A 17824-nucleotide genomic window follows, 5' to 3' on the forward strand; every position below is an offset into this window, starting at 1 on the left:
CGAAGTATGCCTCTTTAAGCACCGAGCGACAAATTAAATATAGCTCCAATTGCATCATGCGTGGCCGCCACAACGGCGACATCTCTGCCCACGCCACATGCAAGATCGAGTAATGGCTTCTTTCTTCTGCACAACGGTACCAAAGTTAGGTGCGTGGGCAATACAGTTGCAGGCGTACGAGGGGAGGGGGGCGAACCCAAAGAAAACCATACTTCTGTTTTTCCTCCTGTCATGGCCTTATTTTCATGCACCGTCACTAGGCGTGACTAGCTATTGCCCTCTGCTGTCAGCCTATCAGTACCTTGACGGAAGCTATCATAGAAACAAGTCATTCTGAACGTCTCTTCGGTAGATGTTAGACACGACCCGCCTGCATAGGCAGCCCACGCCAACATATATGATCCTCTCACTTGTGCATAAGAATAGCAATGTGGGCGAGTTGGTTTAAGTCCACGGCGTAAAATTTCTGCACTGCGAAGCAGCAAAGTACGGAAAGAAAGGTTAAAAAAGGACGAAGGAAGAAGGCTTGTTTCTCCTCTTGAAATCCCTCTTCTTTCGTCCTTTTTTGGCCTTTCTTTCGGGACTTCAATGCTTCGCGCTGCAGAAATTTTTCTCACTTGTGCCTCAGAACTCGGGTCCTGTAAATATTTCCCGAATTCCTATAGCATCATACATGCGTGAGCTTCTCGTGGCTAGATTTTTTTTTTTTTTTGCTTGAGGAAAGTGCGCGACAACCTTGGCTACCTTCCGTCAGGAACGATGGCAGCATCGAAGGCAAAATTTCATTGGATACAGGTTATCATTCCAGAGAAGCGCAATGCTAACAATCCATTAAACGAAGCGCGCAAGGTGACCTAGGATATCGTTTAAGCAACGCAGGTCGGTGATCATGTGATAATAAACTTTTCAATGCCATATGTTGACATGCGTTTTTATGACGACATTCGCTGTTCTTATGGCCGCTCGGAAGGCGCAACTTCATCGTTAACCTCCTTTTGTTCAGAAATGAAATAGTCTCTTTCTTTTTAAATGCCAGAATTATCAAAAACAAGTAGCAAATTAAAAGGGAAGAAAGTACAACGCACGGTAGGTGGTGGACAAACTCAGAACTTGCGACCCGTGCACTGCTCTATCGATTGCGCTACGGTTCAATGCTGTATGGGAATCGTTCGAAATCTTTAGCACTAGTAGCACCGTCACCCTTACAACTACGCTTCGTTGTGAAATGCGAAAATTGCAAAATAGATCGTGTTATAGGCAAAACAGTGAAAATTGAATTTATAATCTTCCAGGTGAGAACGTAACGGGAACAAATAGCCACAAGACTGTACTGTAGTGCTGGCTTCATCTTTTCGGCAACAGTGTACAAAACGCATTCTAACACACAAAGGCAGCGTTGGTAGACTTATCCGCTGATTTTATTTCACAGTCGCGTTAACGTCTGACTGTTTTTAAAACATTTTCATCAATATCTCCTGCGGCCTTCTATCATCGACCACCACTTTCGACATCATTTCAAATATACCGCATGGATTATTCCAACTCTGTAACATATGCGCACTCTCGAATGTTAGGCCGCCTACCGACCGCCAGACTTCCTGGAAATTCCGCTACTGTCCACGATACCCGTGGGCAGCGGAGGCGAGCTGGACCGTCGGGACGGGCTCTTGGCTCCCACGGCGGCCACGGACTGTCGACGGGACCATCACATGTACTTCTTCGGCGTGGAAGTAGCGCCAACGCCGGTTGAGTCTGCGCCGGTTAGGGACTTCCGGCGAGACCTATCTTGAGCGGCCAGCTGCGCTGCTGCAAGTGCGGCGACGGCAGCGACAGATTGCCTCCGCGAGGTCTGCAGGGGGGGCGTGGAACCGGCGCTGCTCGGACGCTGGGTGTCATCGCCTTCAGCGGCTACGGATTGCCGTCGCGAGCGGGGGGCTGTCTTCCGCGTCGTCTCCGTCATGGCACTCGCATCAGCAGCGGCGGTGCGAGACGCTCGCTGCGACTTTTTGCCGTCCTTCTGTGCACCAGCTGCGCCAAAGACGGAAGGTCGGCGCGACTCTCTAATGGCCGGCTTGCGAGTCGTGGTAGCTGCGCCGGTGGTGCCTCGTCTATTGGCACCGACAGCCTGCCTCTTCGACATGTCTCCCAGAAGTGTCGAGACATCTCTGCGTGTCTCGCTGGCAGCCGACTGTCTCCGCGAGCGGCCGCCAGATTTGCCATAATTTTTCCCTGCCGGTAGTATGGTGGTGGTGCCCTCATCAACCGAGTGCCTCCGCGAGCGATCACCCAACTTGCCAGACTTTGTCTTTGGTGGTAGCACGGTGGTAGTGCGGTCTCCGGAGGCCACCGACTGCCTCCGCGAGCGGTCGTCGGACTTTCTGGACTTTGACCCTCGTGGTTGTATTGTGGTGGTCTGGTCTTCAGCGCCCACAGACTGTCGGCGCGACTTGGCGCCGACGATTTGAGACTTCGTAGTGAGGGTTGTGCCTTCCATAGACTTGGAGATGTTCTGTGCAGTGACGTCATCTGGCGTGCGAACTATGAATGTTCGGTCGCCTTCCGCTTGTACACTTTTTGCAGCCGCCTTGGGGGCCCCGTCGAACGCCCTGCCTTTGGTGTCCTTGTATGTTCGATAGAACTTGTAAAGCAGGATAGTGTAGTAGATCTGGAAGCGAAAAATGCGTGACGCTGTTGTACTTTGTCAGCACCCGACAGTTGCTCACACTGAGCCGCACACTGTTAATCAGTCAGAGTATGATGATAACTCGCGGTGTAGACAGAGCGAAGTGCATTCACGTGCGTAGCGAAGCTAGGAACGGAAACTGATGAAGTAACAACTGTTGTCGTTTTGTTGAGGGTTCTTAAGAGCGTTTCAACGGAAAACAAATTAGGGGATTTCACGCGACACGCAGTAGTGAGGGACTCCGAAATAATTTGGTCCACTTGGGGTTTTTTTTTAACTTGCACTTAAATCTACGTGCAACTGAATCAAAGCAAACGGGTGTTATCGCATTTCGCCCCCATCGAAATGCGGCCGGGTTTCGACGGAAGCATAACAAGAAGCGGGAAGGGGTACGGGACCTAAGACGACAATATAGAAAAGCTATTTTGAAGGATAAATTACAATGCGTTTGATATTGAACTCAAAAGTACCACGACATCACACTTTTGAATTCGATTTATTCATTGCATGTTAAATATTTCGCAACTCACAGCAAGCTTTTATCATTTCAGCGCATTTGGCGGGGTGTAAAATTTGTATTTGCCAGCACCCCTTGATGGATGCTCGCAGAGTTTATGGGGCCAATAGAAGTTTACGGTGTCAGTAAGCACGGTTTTGTTATTGCATCAGTCTCGACGGTCAGCCGTAAAAAAACAAACTTCCTGGAGGCACTCTCTGAGCAGTTTTTCTCGCGCATGTAAAGAAAATTATTCGACAGGACACGTGACATTTGCCACACATCTTTTGGTGCTTTAAAAACACTCGGTATCGTCTTTGGCAAACGGGATTTCGTGACCACGTTTTATGAAACATTTCGGAGATGAAAGTCGACTAAGCATGATTGACAAGAGCGCTTTGTTTTGTGCTTCCCGACCTTGTTGCGTCCGTTGATATAGCGTTCTCCTCATGAAGATGAATCCAGGATGATACGAGAAGAAGCGCAGCTAAATTCCATAAAGCCGTATTCACAAACATTTTCATAAGTGACTGCGGCCTAATCATCGCTTGAGTTTTGCTAATGTGTCCAGCAGCAGGATAGGCCATCATTCGCTCTTACCAGCTGTTCATGTGCAATTTTTTTTTTTTTGCGAGATGTGGACTGTGACACTCCTGCGACTCGCTGCTGGGGATCCCGAGGTCGCCCTTGGGACCGACACACTCTCCCTCCCTCAAGACTACTTTCACCCACCTGCACGAACTCGTCTCGTAGGCCTACAACAAGGCTATTCCTTCTTCTTTATTTATCTATTTATTGATTTGTTTGTTTCCATTGCTAAAAATACAATTGCGGGGCTAAGACAAAAGCTGCAGTGAGGCAGCTTGAGGTGCCCTTAACCCCCGTGTTACATGGTGACAGTGAGTCGCGCAATCAACCGTATGCAGAAGCATTACATAGAAATGTTAAGTGCAGTAAATATTCAATTGAAGAGAATTTTCAATAGGCGAATAAAGAAATTGGATAATGGCAAGCAAAAACAATGCAGATAGTACACACCACCACATAACATACACTTGGCAATACGTTACGTAAATAAGAGTGAAACTTGCGTAGACTTGACGATGCATAATTAAAGGTGAAAAGAAATGGTGCTCGATTAATATTGGAATGATTAGGAGAAAGAACAGAATGAGCAAAAATTATGTTATTAGAAACATTTAACAACACGGATATGTGAATACAGGTGAAAAATAAAACACAATTGATTCATTAATTAGGAGAAGGTTCTGATAAGTAACAGCAGTTGACCATGTAATGTTAATAATGTGAATGCCGTCATCATGAAATGAATTAAGCATTCTGGGTAATTTATTTTTCGTCATTTGCACCCAATAGTTGGCTCTTGAAGGTGGTATAGACCAATATTCTCCATGACGGGTAATATAGGTATACCTGTATTTTTTTGCAGACAAACAATTTCATTAAATACGCTGTTTTCAGAATTTCAGTTTGAGTGCCACATACGAAGGAGAGAGCGGTTGTATAGGCAGTAGATAGTGGGTATGTTGTAGTGTTTAAAGAGATGCTCACTGTGATTGTGATATGGCACGTTTGCTATGATACGTATCATCTTTTTGTGTAGTAAGTGTATTTTCCTGAGGTTAGATACAGTTGTTGTGCCCCACACAAGGTGCGTATAAGTAATGTGTGAGGCAAATAAGGAGTGGTAAATTAATATATTTACGGACTTGTAATTGGCTGCGTATTTGAATGTTCCTAGTCATGGTTTATTATGTGCAGTATACACTCTTAAGCAAAATTACACCCTTTGGGTCGTATCTTGCCACACAACAAAACTCATCATCTCTCCTGTCCGCATTTCGTTTCTTTAGCGCTGCGAGCCCGGCACTTCCAAGTCAAGAACTGCATGCGCGTTATCAGCATTTCAGCGCATTCTCGTCAGGAAAGTAGCGAGCGCCAACTTTTCAAGAAAGGAAACGCAAGCAAGACAGATGACAATTATTGTTGTGTGGCAGGTATACAGCCCAATGGGTGTACATTTGTTTAAGAGTGTAATGACAGAATCTTTCAAATTTTGGCATTACCAGGATGTAAAATTGTTTAACAATATTGATGAGAAGGCTTCTCCAAACTATTCGAAAACTATTTGATATTAGATTCGATTTGCTTATGGCACTATTCCATTCGTAGTAGGCTATAAAAATTACTATAAAATTAGTAATTTTCTATTTTATGTAAGCTAATAAAGGCAGTTCAATGTGCCCATGACTTTGGATAGTTTTCCAGCCACGAGGTTCTAATGAGCGTTCCACGAAATATGTTGACTGAAGAAGAGGCCTGGCGTTTTTGTTGTTTGTACAATCTGTTTTTTTTTTCGATTCCCTTTAAGTAAAACTGCTTCTAACTTAGGGGCACGAGACCACCTTCGGCAACATGCTACGTTCGTCGCTTATGGGCTTTCTAGGTGTGTCACAGATAATCCTTGCATACTAGAAAAACTGAGAATCGTTCTCTTCCTTTGCTACCGTGGGCACGTGTTCTCTATTCCATTGCTTGATAGTGTTTTCCAATGCATTTTCTACTCCTGTGCGCTGGAGATATCGAAACCAACCCAGGCCCTAACACTGGTAATTAAGCTTTACTTGATGTTGAATCGTTGCCAGATGGCCCTTCGAAACAAATGTACATCATTTTCTCTCTTTTAAAGGATCTGCAAGTGCCATCTATCCACTCATCTAAGTGTCACACAGAGCTTGCCGCCGACGTAAAGTCTATTAAATCTAATCAGATAAACATAGACACGAAAGTTAAGAGTATCGAGGAAAGGCTTGACACACTCGAATTGAAAATGACGAGACTTGAAAATGTAGAAAACCAAACTGTCGTTTCGCAGGATCCGGTGTAAAAAAAAATCTCAGTGCTCTCCCGCTCTGTGAAGAAGAATGACCAACGAAGCTGTGTACGTGCGCCCCTTATGGCGAACTGCGCCTCCGCCCCCGGTCGGCCCGGCATTTCACTATCTTCGAGATAGGCCCAAGAAGGGGAGGGCTTAACGCCTGCTTCACCACCGCCGTGCGTCGGCCGGGCATCACACTATCTTCGGGATCGGCCCACGTATGGCGAGTGCTTAACGCCTGCTTCGCCACCGCCGTGGGTGGGCCCGGCATTGCACTAGCTTCGCGATCGGCCCACGTTGGGAAGTGCTTAACGCCTGCTTCACCTCCGCCGCTGGTCGGCCCGACATTGCACTATCTTCGAGATCGACCCCCTAGGGGAGTGCTTAACGCCTGCTTCACCTCCGCCGCGGGTCGGCCCGGTATTGCACTATATTCTAGATCCGCCCACGTGTGGGGAGTGTTCGGGTGGGCAGTGACGACCACCAGCATGGATGCAACAAGAACAAGAAGTGCTTTATTCAGGGATGATTACAGGTATATATAGCTTTCGCTGACTGTCCGATAACAGACACGTGCTTCGTTGATCAGTCTAATCGGAAGGGGCCATTCCAGGAGCGCATGCGCGACCTGACGATACAGGGAGTGCTTAACGCCCGCTTCACCTCCGCCGTGGGTCAGGCCGGTATTGCACTATCTTCGGGATCGGCCGACGTATGGGCAGTGCTTAACGCCCGCTTCACCTCCGCCGTGGGTCGGGCCGGTATTGCACGATCTTCGTGATCGGCTCACGTTCGGGGAGGGCCTAACGCCTGCTTCACCTCCACCGCGGATCGGCCCGGCATTGCACTAGCTTCCAAATCGGCCCACGTATGGGGAGTTTTTTGCTTACGACACGAAAATTTCCTTACACGGTGGCGGTATAAAGCTTCGCTTCAAAAATGGTGATGCAGAACGACCTTTCCCAAGCACGATGAAGTGAAATGCAAGACCACTGAAGTTGAAACAACCTTTTATTCCAGTACCTTCTGGATTCGAATGAATCGGGTGCAAACCGAAACACGCATCAAAGATATTCTACCCTGCGTTGCTGATTGCTTACCTCCTGACGCAACCAAGCTCGCTCATCGCCTGAGGTCATACGTATCAAATAAGTGTCGATTACTTATTGGCAAATTTTCCAACTATGAATGAAAAGAGAGTGTTTTCGATGCGCGCGCTGTTAAAACAAAAAAAAAGACGTACGCGCCAGCGAACATTTTTCGTCCGCCACATGCCATGCCCGGGAAAGGCTTTTCGTGCTTGAGGAAACACCTCTTAAATTGACATACAAGAAATTAATAAATAACAATCAATTCATGTTTGACACGACATCTGACACGATTGTTGCGCGTGTTCATCGAACAGGCGATTGGCGCTTTTCACGCAATATAGCACACACTGCTGTATAGGAACAGGGGAGAGGTAGTTAATTCCGTTCATCACCTTAAACTGTTTTCTACAACATAAGAAGCGTACTAAATAAACACGACTGTCTCGTTCCCGCCATTGAGACTTGTACTGCTGACATTGGGGCACTAACGGAAACCTGGTTAGATTCTAACGTTTGTGACACTGAAATATTTCGATTCGTTGACCATTTTACAATTTGTAGAGTCGGCCGCACCAACAGGCCTGGAGGTGGTGTTTTGGGTCCCCAAAAGTTTTCCTTCTCAGGGCATTGAATCAACCTTGAAATGCTTTGGGCTTCAATTGAAATAACAATCATAAAAAAGTTGTTATGGGACTTTGGTACCGTCCCCCTTCATATACTAGCACTTTTGTAAATGAATTACACCATGTCATTAACAGTGTTCTATGACGTTACCCCACTTCGCCACTGTTTCTGTCAGCAAACTTTAATACTCCTAACATAGCATGGTATTCTTAACCACCATTAGCTTACTCCTAGAACACACTATAGCGCGATATTTTTTAGATTTGTGTTGCACATTTTCGCTCACTCAGCTAGTCCGGAAACCGACTACAAGATCTTCATCCATGTCGAACATTCTTGATCTGCTACTAACATGTGAACCTGATTTTGTTTCTAACGTTACATACTTACCTGGCTTAAGAGATCATTCCGAGAACTTTTCAGATCAACACTTCGCCACCTAAAACTTTAAATATTGTAAGTTTATTACTCACTACAAGAACGTTAACTGAGGCAATTAACAGCGATCTCTGCACATTTATAGATATATCGTTTTCACCACTTTGATGACCGTAGCTTTCACTCTAACTGGAGCATGCATATAGAAAAAGATAGTGAAATAACCAACAAAAAGATCCCTCTTCACCTAATAATTTAAACCGCCCCGCACCATGGCATAACCTTCATATTAGCGCCTAGGAACAAAATCACCGCCCGAGCAGTCCGCCAAGACGGTTAACTAGCGAAGATGAAACAGGCGGCTCCGGTGTTTATCACTGAGTCAGTCCCGACGGTTCATTAAACGATGGCTTGGTAGGCTGCCGGATTCTCGGTACGCATTTGCTGCTTGCGCTCGGCTGCACGAGCCTGTTATTGTGTCTTGGCTGCAGCATCGGCACGGCATAGACGAGCACGTTCCCGGTTCCGCTGATGGCGCTGCTGATCGAAAGCTGCCTGCTCGTAAGGGGTGCGTATGACGCTTGGCCTACACATTACGGAGTCGTGGAGAAACTGCTGCGCGCGTGATCGGCTGCAACGGGGACCAACAACGTCACTACTAGTGCCGCTAATCCAACACCACGTTACCTTGCCGGCTGCCATAGCATCTAATGGGGATGCTCCCGAGTAAGCAACAGTGATTTTGAAAGTCACCTCTTTTATCAGGCCTGCCTTGTCAGTAGAAATTTTGGGCCAGGTAGCGTGACGTCATAGGTCAGGCATTGTGCTATCTTGGTGGTCTTGGCTAATCGCGCGCCTCCCTTTCTTTTCTTTTTTGCAGATGTGCATGGGGTTGCGCCGGGTGAGATTTCAACGTACAGGCGACCAACAGACGGACGGACGGACGGACGGACGGACAGACGGACGCACGAATCAGCTAGGCTTATGCAGCTTCGCTGTAATAAAAATGGCGGGTTTCGGGATTAGACAGGTTACGTCATACTGACATGCGCTAGGAATTGTATAAACACACTTCTGAAGAATACACAGCCTGTCATGCAATATCAAAGAGCTGTCGGCAAAATACCTGACCATGCATGCTGATAACCGACCCGCGAAAGTTCTGGCGCTCTGTAAGTACCAACCCTGATAACAAAGTAAAGCTTTCGACAACTCTACACATCCTTGATTAACATCGCTTTCTCGTGCAACTTTTCTGGCGATCAATATACTCTTTATCAATAACTATATGAATAGCTGACGCTGCTTTGTCAACGTCGCTGCCAGAATTGTCATACTGCGAATACACCACTATGTTTTCTATAATTATTCATTCTAGTGGTGTTGAAAATGTAATTAAGAAATTAACGTTTTCCTCTTCACCCGACTACGCTGAAATTTATAGTTTTTGAAAGCCACAATTGTGTATTCGTCAATTGCTTTAATTAAGCCATTTCAACATACATTGGACACGGAATCTCTCTCGGCTGAATTGAAGATCGGGGAGGTGATTGTACTTTTCAGGTCAGGTAACCAGTAATCCCCTTTAAATTACCAGCCGACTTCCCTCACAAGAATTCCTTGCAAAATAGTTGTTTGTATTTTTGTTTTCGAAGCTTGCTAACTTTCTTGAAGCAAATTCTTTTTTTTTTCTTTTCGCCATCACAACATGGTTTTCGCAAATCATATTCTTTTGAAACCGAGCTAATACGTTTCACTCACAAACTTCATGCAATCCTTGATCGTTCTTATTTAAATGAATGCATTTTTCTAGACTTTTCTAAAACCCTTGAAAGGTATGTCATAAACTGCTCCTCTACAAACTACGCCAGCTTGACATAGACTGTAATATGGTCTATTGGTTAGGAATCCTTGTTACTAACTGTTCCCTCGTTCCGTCTGCGAATGACGTAAATTCAGAGCACACTGCTGTTCGATCTGGGGCTCTTTACTCTTTCTTACTTACATTAATGACTTGCCTTCGCGTATTTACTCGTACATTAATCGATTTGCCGATGATTGTGTTGCCTATCGAGTGCTGATGATACGAAAACCCTTCAATTTGACCTCGATGCTATTAACCAATGGTGCAACATATGGTTGATAGGATTTAACATAAGGAAATGAAAACATATGCGCATATCTAGAACATCATGCAAAAAAGAAGTGAGGCGTGCAGACTGGACACAAGAGTAGAGAAGTGGACAACACGAACGCCGACTATCAACTGAAGGGAGCACTGAGGCGAAAAAAGAAGAAGACACAAAACTCATCTGCGCATGCTCAGGAGTGGTAACACCACGTGTCAGTCGGGTACACGTGCCGGGCTACGTGTGAGATAACTTTTAAGACACTTAATCTCTTCCTTATGTAAAGTAATCGAAGGCTGACTCACGCACGCACTTCCACCATTAAAGATATGCCATGCCTCTACCATAAGACGCGTATCTTCATTCTTATGCCTGTACAATATCGCGCATTCATCTAACTCTGGCGTGCAGTTACAATCTCGGCAATGTAGCGGAAGATTAGAAGGCGACCCACCAGTTAACGACCTTTTATGTTCCATTAGCCTCTGATTGATACACCGTCCCGTTTGCCCTACGTAGAACTGGCCACAGCTAAGGGGAATTTTATACGCCACATCCATACGACAGTCAGTAAAACTGTTGTTCTTATTGAGCTTCACTGGACAAATATCTGTTCGTTTTTTGCCTTTTACCCGCTCCTTTTTATTCTGTACGGCAGCACATATCTTACCTAGCTTATTGGGAGCAGTGAAAGCAACATTAACATCATATCTACTTGCAACTTCTTTAAGCCTGTGCGACACTGAATGAATATACGGAATAGCCACTACTCTTTTTTTTGCTACTACTGCTTTCCGTAATCACCTGTTTCGTCCCTTTACCGCATCACTAATACTTCTTTGAAGACTGTGTTCTCATATGAATACCTTGGTATTCACATTACATCAAGCCTCTCTTGGAAAGGCCACATTTCATGTACAATTTCGTTTTTTGATATGACTAATGAAAATCTGGCCCCTTGGTTAACCTCCTTTCTTCTCGTTTATTACATAACGAGGGTCTCAAATCCGGCAACATTGATGCCTTTAGGTAACATAGGTGGGTTTATTGACCAGCTGCCTTCAGCCCAAAAAGATCACGGTCTCGTGACGCCTGCTTCAAAAAGGACGTTCCACGTCCGCCGTCAAAGTCTGTGAGTGGTGGCGCTGGCTAACACTCCCAGGGTTGTGCTAGGACACATAAATACCCAAGAAAGTGGACGGGAAAACGGCGCCGCGGTAGCTCAATTGGTAGAGCATCGCACGTGAATTGCGAAGGTTGTGGGTTCGGTTCCCACCTGCGGCAAGTTGTTTTAGAGCGCAGCTCTTTGGCGTCCGTTCCTGGGTTTCGCGTCGTCGTCGGCGTCGTCGTCGGCCTCGTAACCAGCTCCGCCCCCCTTTCATCCCCCCAGCGCTAGCAGCGACCGACTGATACCGCTGGATGCCGCTGACGCCGCTAGAGAGTCAAGATAACGTGACTGCATAGAACACCGTCGCCGCCATGCAGAAAGAGGAGGAAAGGGTCCCCCCCCCCCCCCCCTGTTCTTGTGTGGCGGATAGCTGGGGTTGACTCACTATCGCCGTCAGCGGCATCAGTCAGTCGCTGCTATCTCTTCCCTCCTCCCTTTATCGTGTTGTCCGCTTGCTGCGCGCGCTTCTGCCCCCATCGTTTGCCGCTGGGTGTACACGCCGCCCCCCTCCGCTTCCGCTTACTGCTGGTTGCTCTCGACGGCGGCGATGAGCCTCCGCTTCGGCGGCGCGAACTGCAGGGTCTTCTCGGCGGCGGCGATGAGCTTCTGCTTCAGCCTCGCTTACTGCTGGTTGCTCTCGACGGCGGCGATGAGCCTCCGCTTCGGCGGCGCGAACGGCAGGGTCTTCTCGGCGGCGGCGCTTAGCCTCTGCTTCCCCCACGGCTGTGACAACCTCGCGAGGCACTTGTATAGATCTCGTCTTTGAGAATCAAGCATTGGTGTACCAAGTCGAACATATATCAGTCTATTTCTCCGACCACAAAGCTTCCTTCATGACTGTCAAGAACTGTTAGTGGAGTCTTTGTTAAAGGAATACGTGTGAAAAATAAAAAAAAATTATGTGATAGCGCATACATGTGTTGCTCGATTTCTTTGCCTCAATCTATCCAAAAGGTGAAACAGCTTATTTGCTGCGCTCACATTTCGCATTAGGAAGTAACGTAATCGTCGGTAATTTTTTTTTTTCATTCACTTTAATTTCCATGAATTTACCGTTTCCTTATTTCATTTATTAAGCACAAGTAATTTCCCTTATGTTGTCCATGGTGTGAGTGTTTGTTGATATGACTAATAAAAAGCAGGGCCCGCGGTTAACCCCCTTTCTTCTCGTTTATATATATATATATATATATATATATATATATATATATATATATATATATTCTGTGTCGCATGTTAAACCACTCCCTTCTCTAGTTTTGTGTTACGATTAACATTAACTAAGTCGTTTGCGTAGACAGCAAAAAAATTGGGGACTTAAGATGTTTACTTGCGGAACGCGAACCTTAACAGGCCTGACACGTGCGCAGTAACAAGGTGTAGTGGCGGCTTTCTGTGCTTCTTGTAAGATAAGATTACGTACAGAGCAGTGCCTCGTATAGCATAACCAATTAGCTTTTGCAACAATAGGAAACGATGCATGCTGTCAAAACCCTCGCTGCAAGCTATAAAACCACCCATTCTCAGAAGAAGCTCTTCCATGTTGTTCAGAATAAATTTTTGTTAAAGAAGGGCAACTTGCGTGCGTAAATGTTTTCCAAACGCATACTGACACTCAGAAATAAATATTCTTTTTCAGCAAAAGCTACAATACGACAATCAATAATTTTCTCAGAACCTTTAGAAAATAAAGGTAATATTTATTATTTTAAGTCATCCTCACAACGCACAAGCTAGCTTTTACTGCATCTTCAGCTCAGAATCTTCCCGAGCTTGGTATGGTTTAAATAGTTTAGAAGCCTAAACGTCTAAAATGATTACAGGACCGACTTTCGCTTGTTTTATTTTGAAATCACTCATAGTCCACATTTCACAACAGTGTAGAACGTTCAGAGGTTTCCAAGATATGGGGACGTTGCGCCCAACCCGGAAATGTAGTCCTATCGCTTCTCATTGACGCACGATAATATTAGGCAGGCTCACCTTGCACATTGCCGCTAATGTGATCACCGGCACCCAAACGGCTACAAGCTTCACCTGCGGGTAAAAACCAGCACGGTAACAGGCGCGTCCTGCGCTATGACGTTCATCAGATAACATATGCACATTGCATCGAAATAACAAAATTAGCGCTGTATTCAAGGTATGCATAAGAGAAAGAAACAAAAAACTTAGGCGGATAAAAAGTTCTTTCAAAAGGCTATTTTACCTGATTTCGCAGTAACAGGTTGCATATAAGAAGAGGAAATGAAGACCGAAGCTCTATCTTATTCATTATTTCGTGCCCAAATCTCAGCGTGGGTACGTCAGTTTGACGTCACAGACTTCGAAGTATTTTATTTGAGCCGTTGTGGAGCGCTATAGGCTTTCCAGTCTTGTTATATTCAGCAGTTGGTTCCTTTACTCTACGATGCAGTCAACTTTTACCGAAAAAATTTTAACTACGCTCGAACAAAACTCGCCAAAGGCCATGGCGCCACAGCTGTTAGTGGCGGGAACGTCACAGCGGCGTCGCCTTCCTTGTTACGTTTTGCACCTTCTTTAGGTTACGAAGCCTCTTGTCGCGGTAAGATTGGCCTTCATGGCATTATGTCAGTATTGTTTACTGATACTGCTGGATTATTTTCTTCTAGCATCCCTTTATACGAAGCTGTCCATGGCAATGTACACGTACCCTTTGTTCTGTGGTGACGTGGTCGGCGTCTACGTGAGTCCACTGGGCAAAACATAAGAAGCAAGTGCATGCACTATCAAGCCCTGTTCGTTTTATTTCGGCATCAGCTCGCTTTATCTTACAACAATTACACAATAATAACAGCATGCGATAATAAAACAGGTAGATTTATATTTTTTCCCAAGAGCGTCCAAATTGAAGCGATACATGCAGAGACGATGACAAACAGCCCACTCAAACGCAATTTAGTTGAGAGTTCGACGGTATACCATCTGGCAAGGGGGACACATATGAAATCAGGCGGAGGGGGGGGGGGGGGGCAAAGAAATGCTTGCAAACAAACTTGGTCAATCCTTGTCTCCTCGTGCTTCGCCAGCACGAGACACGTAGCCACTGTTTCCATGCAAACATTGTTCGCGTAAGAGACAAAGAGATGAAAGAAAGAGCGGACGAATTATGCTAGCATCTGGCCACTCCAAGAAAAAAAAGGAGGTGAACGGGCAGAAAAAGAAATTCCGGGCTGAACCCATTCACAGTGGCTATCCAAATAGGCAAGCAGCCGAAACGCGTCGTGCTTGAGGCGCGGGCTCCTGCCGGGCTCCTCTCTGGCGCTTCCCTCTGGACACGCTGCGACATCTCGCGACGCCACCAAGAATTCGGCGCTTAACCTAGCGGCACATGCACCGTGACACAAGTCTGCGTCAAACAGGTTCGTTAAAACAGCCGCACATACCCAGTGGCGCATACCCACCGCGAACGGCCTACATTTTCACGCTGCACTACCTTCGAGACCGGCCCACATCTTTGGTGGGATGGCTATATAGCTAGGTAGCCAGAAATAAAACTGGTCTCTGACAATGCCAAATACTATTCGTTATATTAGCGCGGCGTCGAAGCAGCGAAGATGGTAAGTGCAGACGCCCATGAGAAAACGTACCACGCGCGTATTAGAAACACGCACCCGGTGGCGTTAACTGAACTAGGGTGGTTGCTTGGGCTAGTTGGTAATTCATGATCAAAACTAACGTACTAGGGCGGTTATTTTGATCATATTTTGGCTATTTTTATTTTACGTTATTTTTGATCATGAATTACCAACTAGCCCAAGCAACCACCCTAGGTCACAGCGCTGTGTATGTCGTCTATCGCTGTCCTTGTCCTTCGCGTTGTACGTGATTTTCGATCAGCGTTAACTGAGCACTGTTCGCTCATAACAGAAAATTATGAGAAAGAGAGAAACAGGCTTTACTTAACATAAAAATCTTAGTTTGATTTGTTTTGGGCTATGTATGTTTTCGTCTCTCTTGTTGTCCATATTTCGTCGTTTTAGCTCTACGCCATACTATACTGCTTGCACGATTATATTGGTGGGCAATATTAATTTTCCTTGTTTTAGCACAGTCATGTCTCCCTCCCCCTACTCTAATGTTCTAAAGAGCGAATGTGGGTTTGTACTATGACTACGTCATTAACTTATCAAACCCCTCAGTCCACTCGCAAGATTGTCGATTCCACGTTAGCGGCCAGGTACCACTGATAATTATGTGGGCCAACTCTGGTTCGACCGAAAGGAAGGAACGCATCTATCCTCTTTACCATTACCCGTATTGTGTTAAAATGCGATTGGCACTATTGTCCATCAATGATTCTAGCTTAGCCGACGTTGTTATCGTTACAGAAACTTGGCTATCGGCTGCAGTAATATGCGCGGAAATATTCGATTACGAAAACGCTTATAACACTTACAGATATAATCGTGATATCGTTCGGGTGGCGCAGTTTTGATTTCTATTAATAATGCCCACTTCTTTCTCCTACCATTCTAGTTTATTCATTCTTGGAACTCGTTTGTGCCCGGGTAATCATTTCTAGTCGTGAAATTGTGTTGTGCGCTTGTTATAGACCTCCAAGTGCTTCTTCTTTCTGTGGTGAGCTTCTTTATGTAATTAGCAAGAAAGTTATGAGGTACCCAAACATGCCATTATTTGTCTTTCGTGAAGTCAATTATCCTAACATCGTGTGGGCCAGTGATTCGATAGTTGTTAAGCGCAATTAACTCGACAGAGTGCACTGAATTTTTTTATCTTTGTCATGATTTTAACTTCACGCAACTTGTTCATATGCCTATACGTCTTAGCCCTACAAATGCTAACATCCTCGATCTCGTTCTTACGACTCCTTCCCACTAGCATATTTGCCATATGTAAGCGATCGCAGAATACTTCATTTCACTTTACGAGCGCATGTTTCAATTACGAAAAGTTAGAAAGTTATTGTAAACTACACCAAAGCTGACTTTGCTTCCATAGCAAAGGAGCTAGGTGCAATTTCGCCTGAATACTTTGGTAACTTTTCCGAACGAACTGTTAATGACAACTGCAATATTTCAATCATAACATATTATATTTAATCAATCGTTATGTACCTGAAGAATGGATTCCTTCAGTCCCTCGCTCCCCTTGATTCAATAACTCCTTACGGCACCTCCGCAACAAGAAGAAGCGGCTGTTTTGGCTCGCGATGTTCACAAACAATGCACTGCGCTGGTCTGGATATAGCCGAGTTAACGTTGATACAACCTTGCTATTTCAAGGGGCAAGAAAATGTTCTTCGATAGAGCACTCCCTTCGTTACTGCGGTCTAACCCACGAATGTGTTGGAACGTTATTACCGGTACCAAAAGCAGGCACATTCAACTGACCCTCTGCAATGTCCTTGTGCCTTCCAATCAGTGCTGCAATGACTTAATTAACACATTTGCGTCGTTTTTCCAGCAAATGGTTCATGCCACGCTGCATTCAATAACAAAGTTTAACTTCCTATTTATGTACTGTATTGTTATTGACAGCGTCGGCATCTCTGAAATGATCACCAGTCCAAAAACAACTTTATCCGCTGGCCCTGATTTTAGTAATTCTAAAAGTTTGACGTGCACCGAAGTATATTCATCTGCAATTCTTGCAAAAATATAGGTTTCTGCGCTACAAGATGAGTGGAAGGTCGGAAGGTGGTTCCCGTCTACAAATCAGGTGACCCACCGTCGTTTCTGCGTGGCTATGGTGTTGGGCTGCTAAGCACGACGTCGCGGGATCGAATCCCGGCCGCGGCAGCTGCATTTTGATGAATGCGAAATGCGAAAACACCCGTGTACTTATATTTAGGTGCACCTTAAAGAACCCCAGATGGTCCAAATTTCCCAAGTACACCCCTACAGTGGCCCTCATAATCAGGTAGTGTTTCCGGCACGTAAAACCCCATAATTAAATTTTCCATAATTCATCAACTTAATTTAATTTTTCATAATTCATCAACTACCGACCGATTTCCTCGAGAGATGCTGCTGGTGGCCAGAGCGAACACACGCGTGTCGCATGGTGCGCAAACAGTGCTCATCACCTGCAGCTATTCAGCTCGTGGATTTCTGATTCCGCGAAGGGAAATAACTATTCATGGGCCTCACCAGGATATCAAGTTTTAAGCTGTGAATAAATTTTTCGCCTTTTAGTAGACTTGGAAGTTCCGTAGCAATGACCTCGACGGCACCACTGTGTGCAATGACGGGAGACACCAGAGAGAAGCATTGGAGCCGCATGGGAACGTTGCGGCGGAATGCACCATATGAGGCATGCTGTAGGTGAATTCACCCGAAAGCATGAATTTCCAGTTTGAAGATACTAACAGT

General features: G+C 45.6%; 1 protein-coding gene and 1 non-coding gene across 2 annotated transcripts; one reads left to right on the forward strand and one right to left on the reverse strand.

The window, feature by feature from the left end:
• Positions 1-1435: 1435 nt before the first annotated feature.
• Positions 1436-13493, reverse strand: LOC142578075 (uncharacterized). The gene is made up of 2 exons (XM_075687496.1): positions 13452-13493; positions 1436-2665 (listed from the first exon to the last, which is right to left on the reverse strand). Exons 1-2 carry the CDS (start codon positions 13458-13460, stop codon positions 1706-1708), a joined length of 969 nt encoding a protein of 322 aa, XP_075543611.1. The 5' UTR covers positions 13461-13493; the 3' UTR covers positions 1436-1705.
• Positions 11512-11584, forward strand: TRNAS-UGA (transfer RNA serine (anticodon UGA)). Its single transcript has one exon. It is a non-coding gene; the product is annotated as a tRNA-Ser (tRNA).
• Positions 13494-17824: the final 4331 nt, after the last annotated feature.

Source organism: Dermacentor variabilis, chromosome 4, assembly GCF_050947875.1.
Source record: "Dermacentor variabilis isolate Ectoservices chromosome 4, ASM5094787v1, whole genome shotgun sequence".
NCBI classification, from domain to species: Eukaryota; Metazoa; Arthropoda; class Arachnida; order Ixodida; family Ixodidae; genus Dermacentor; species Dermacentor variabilis.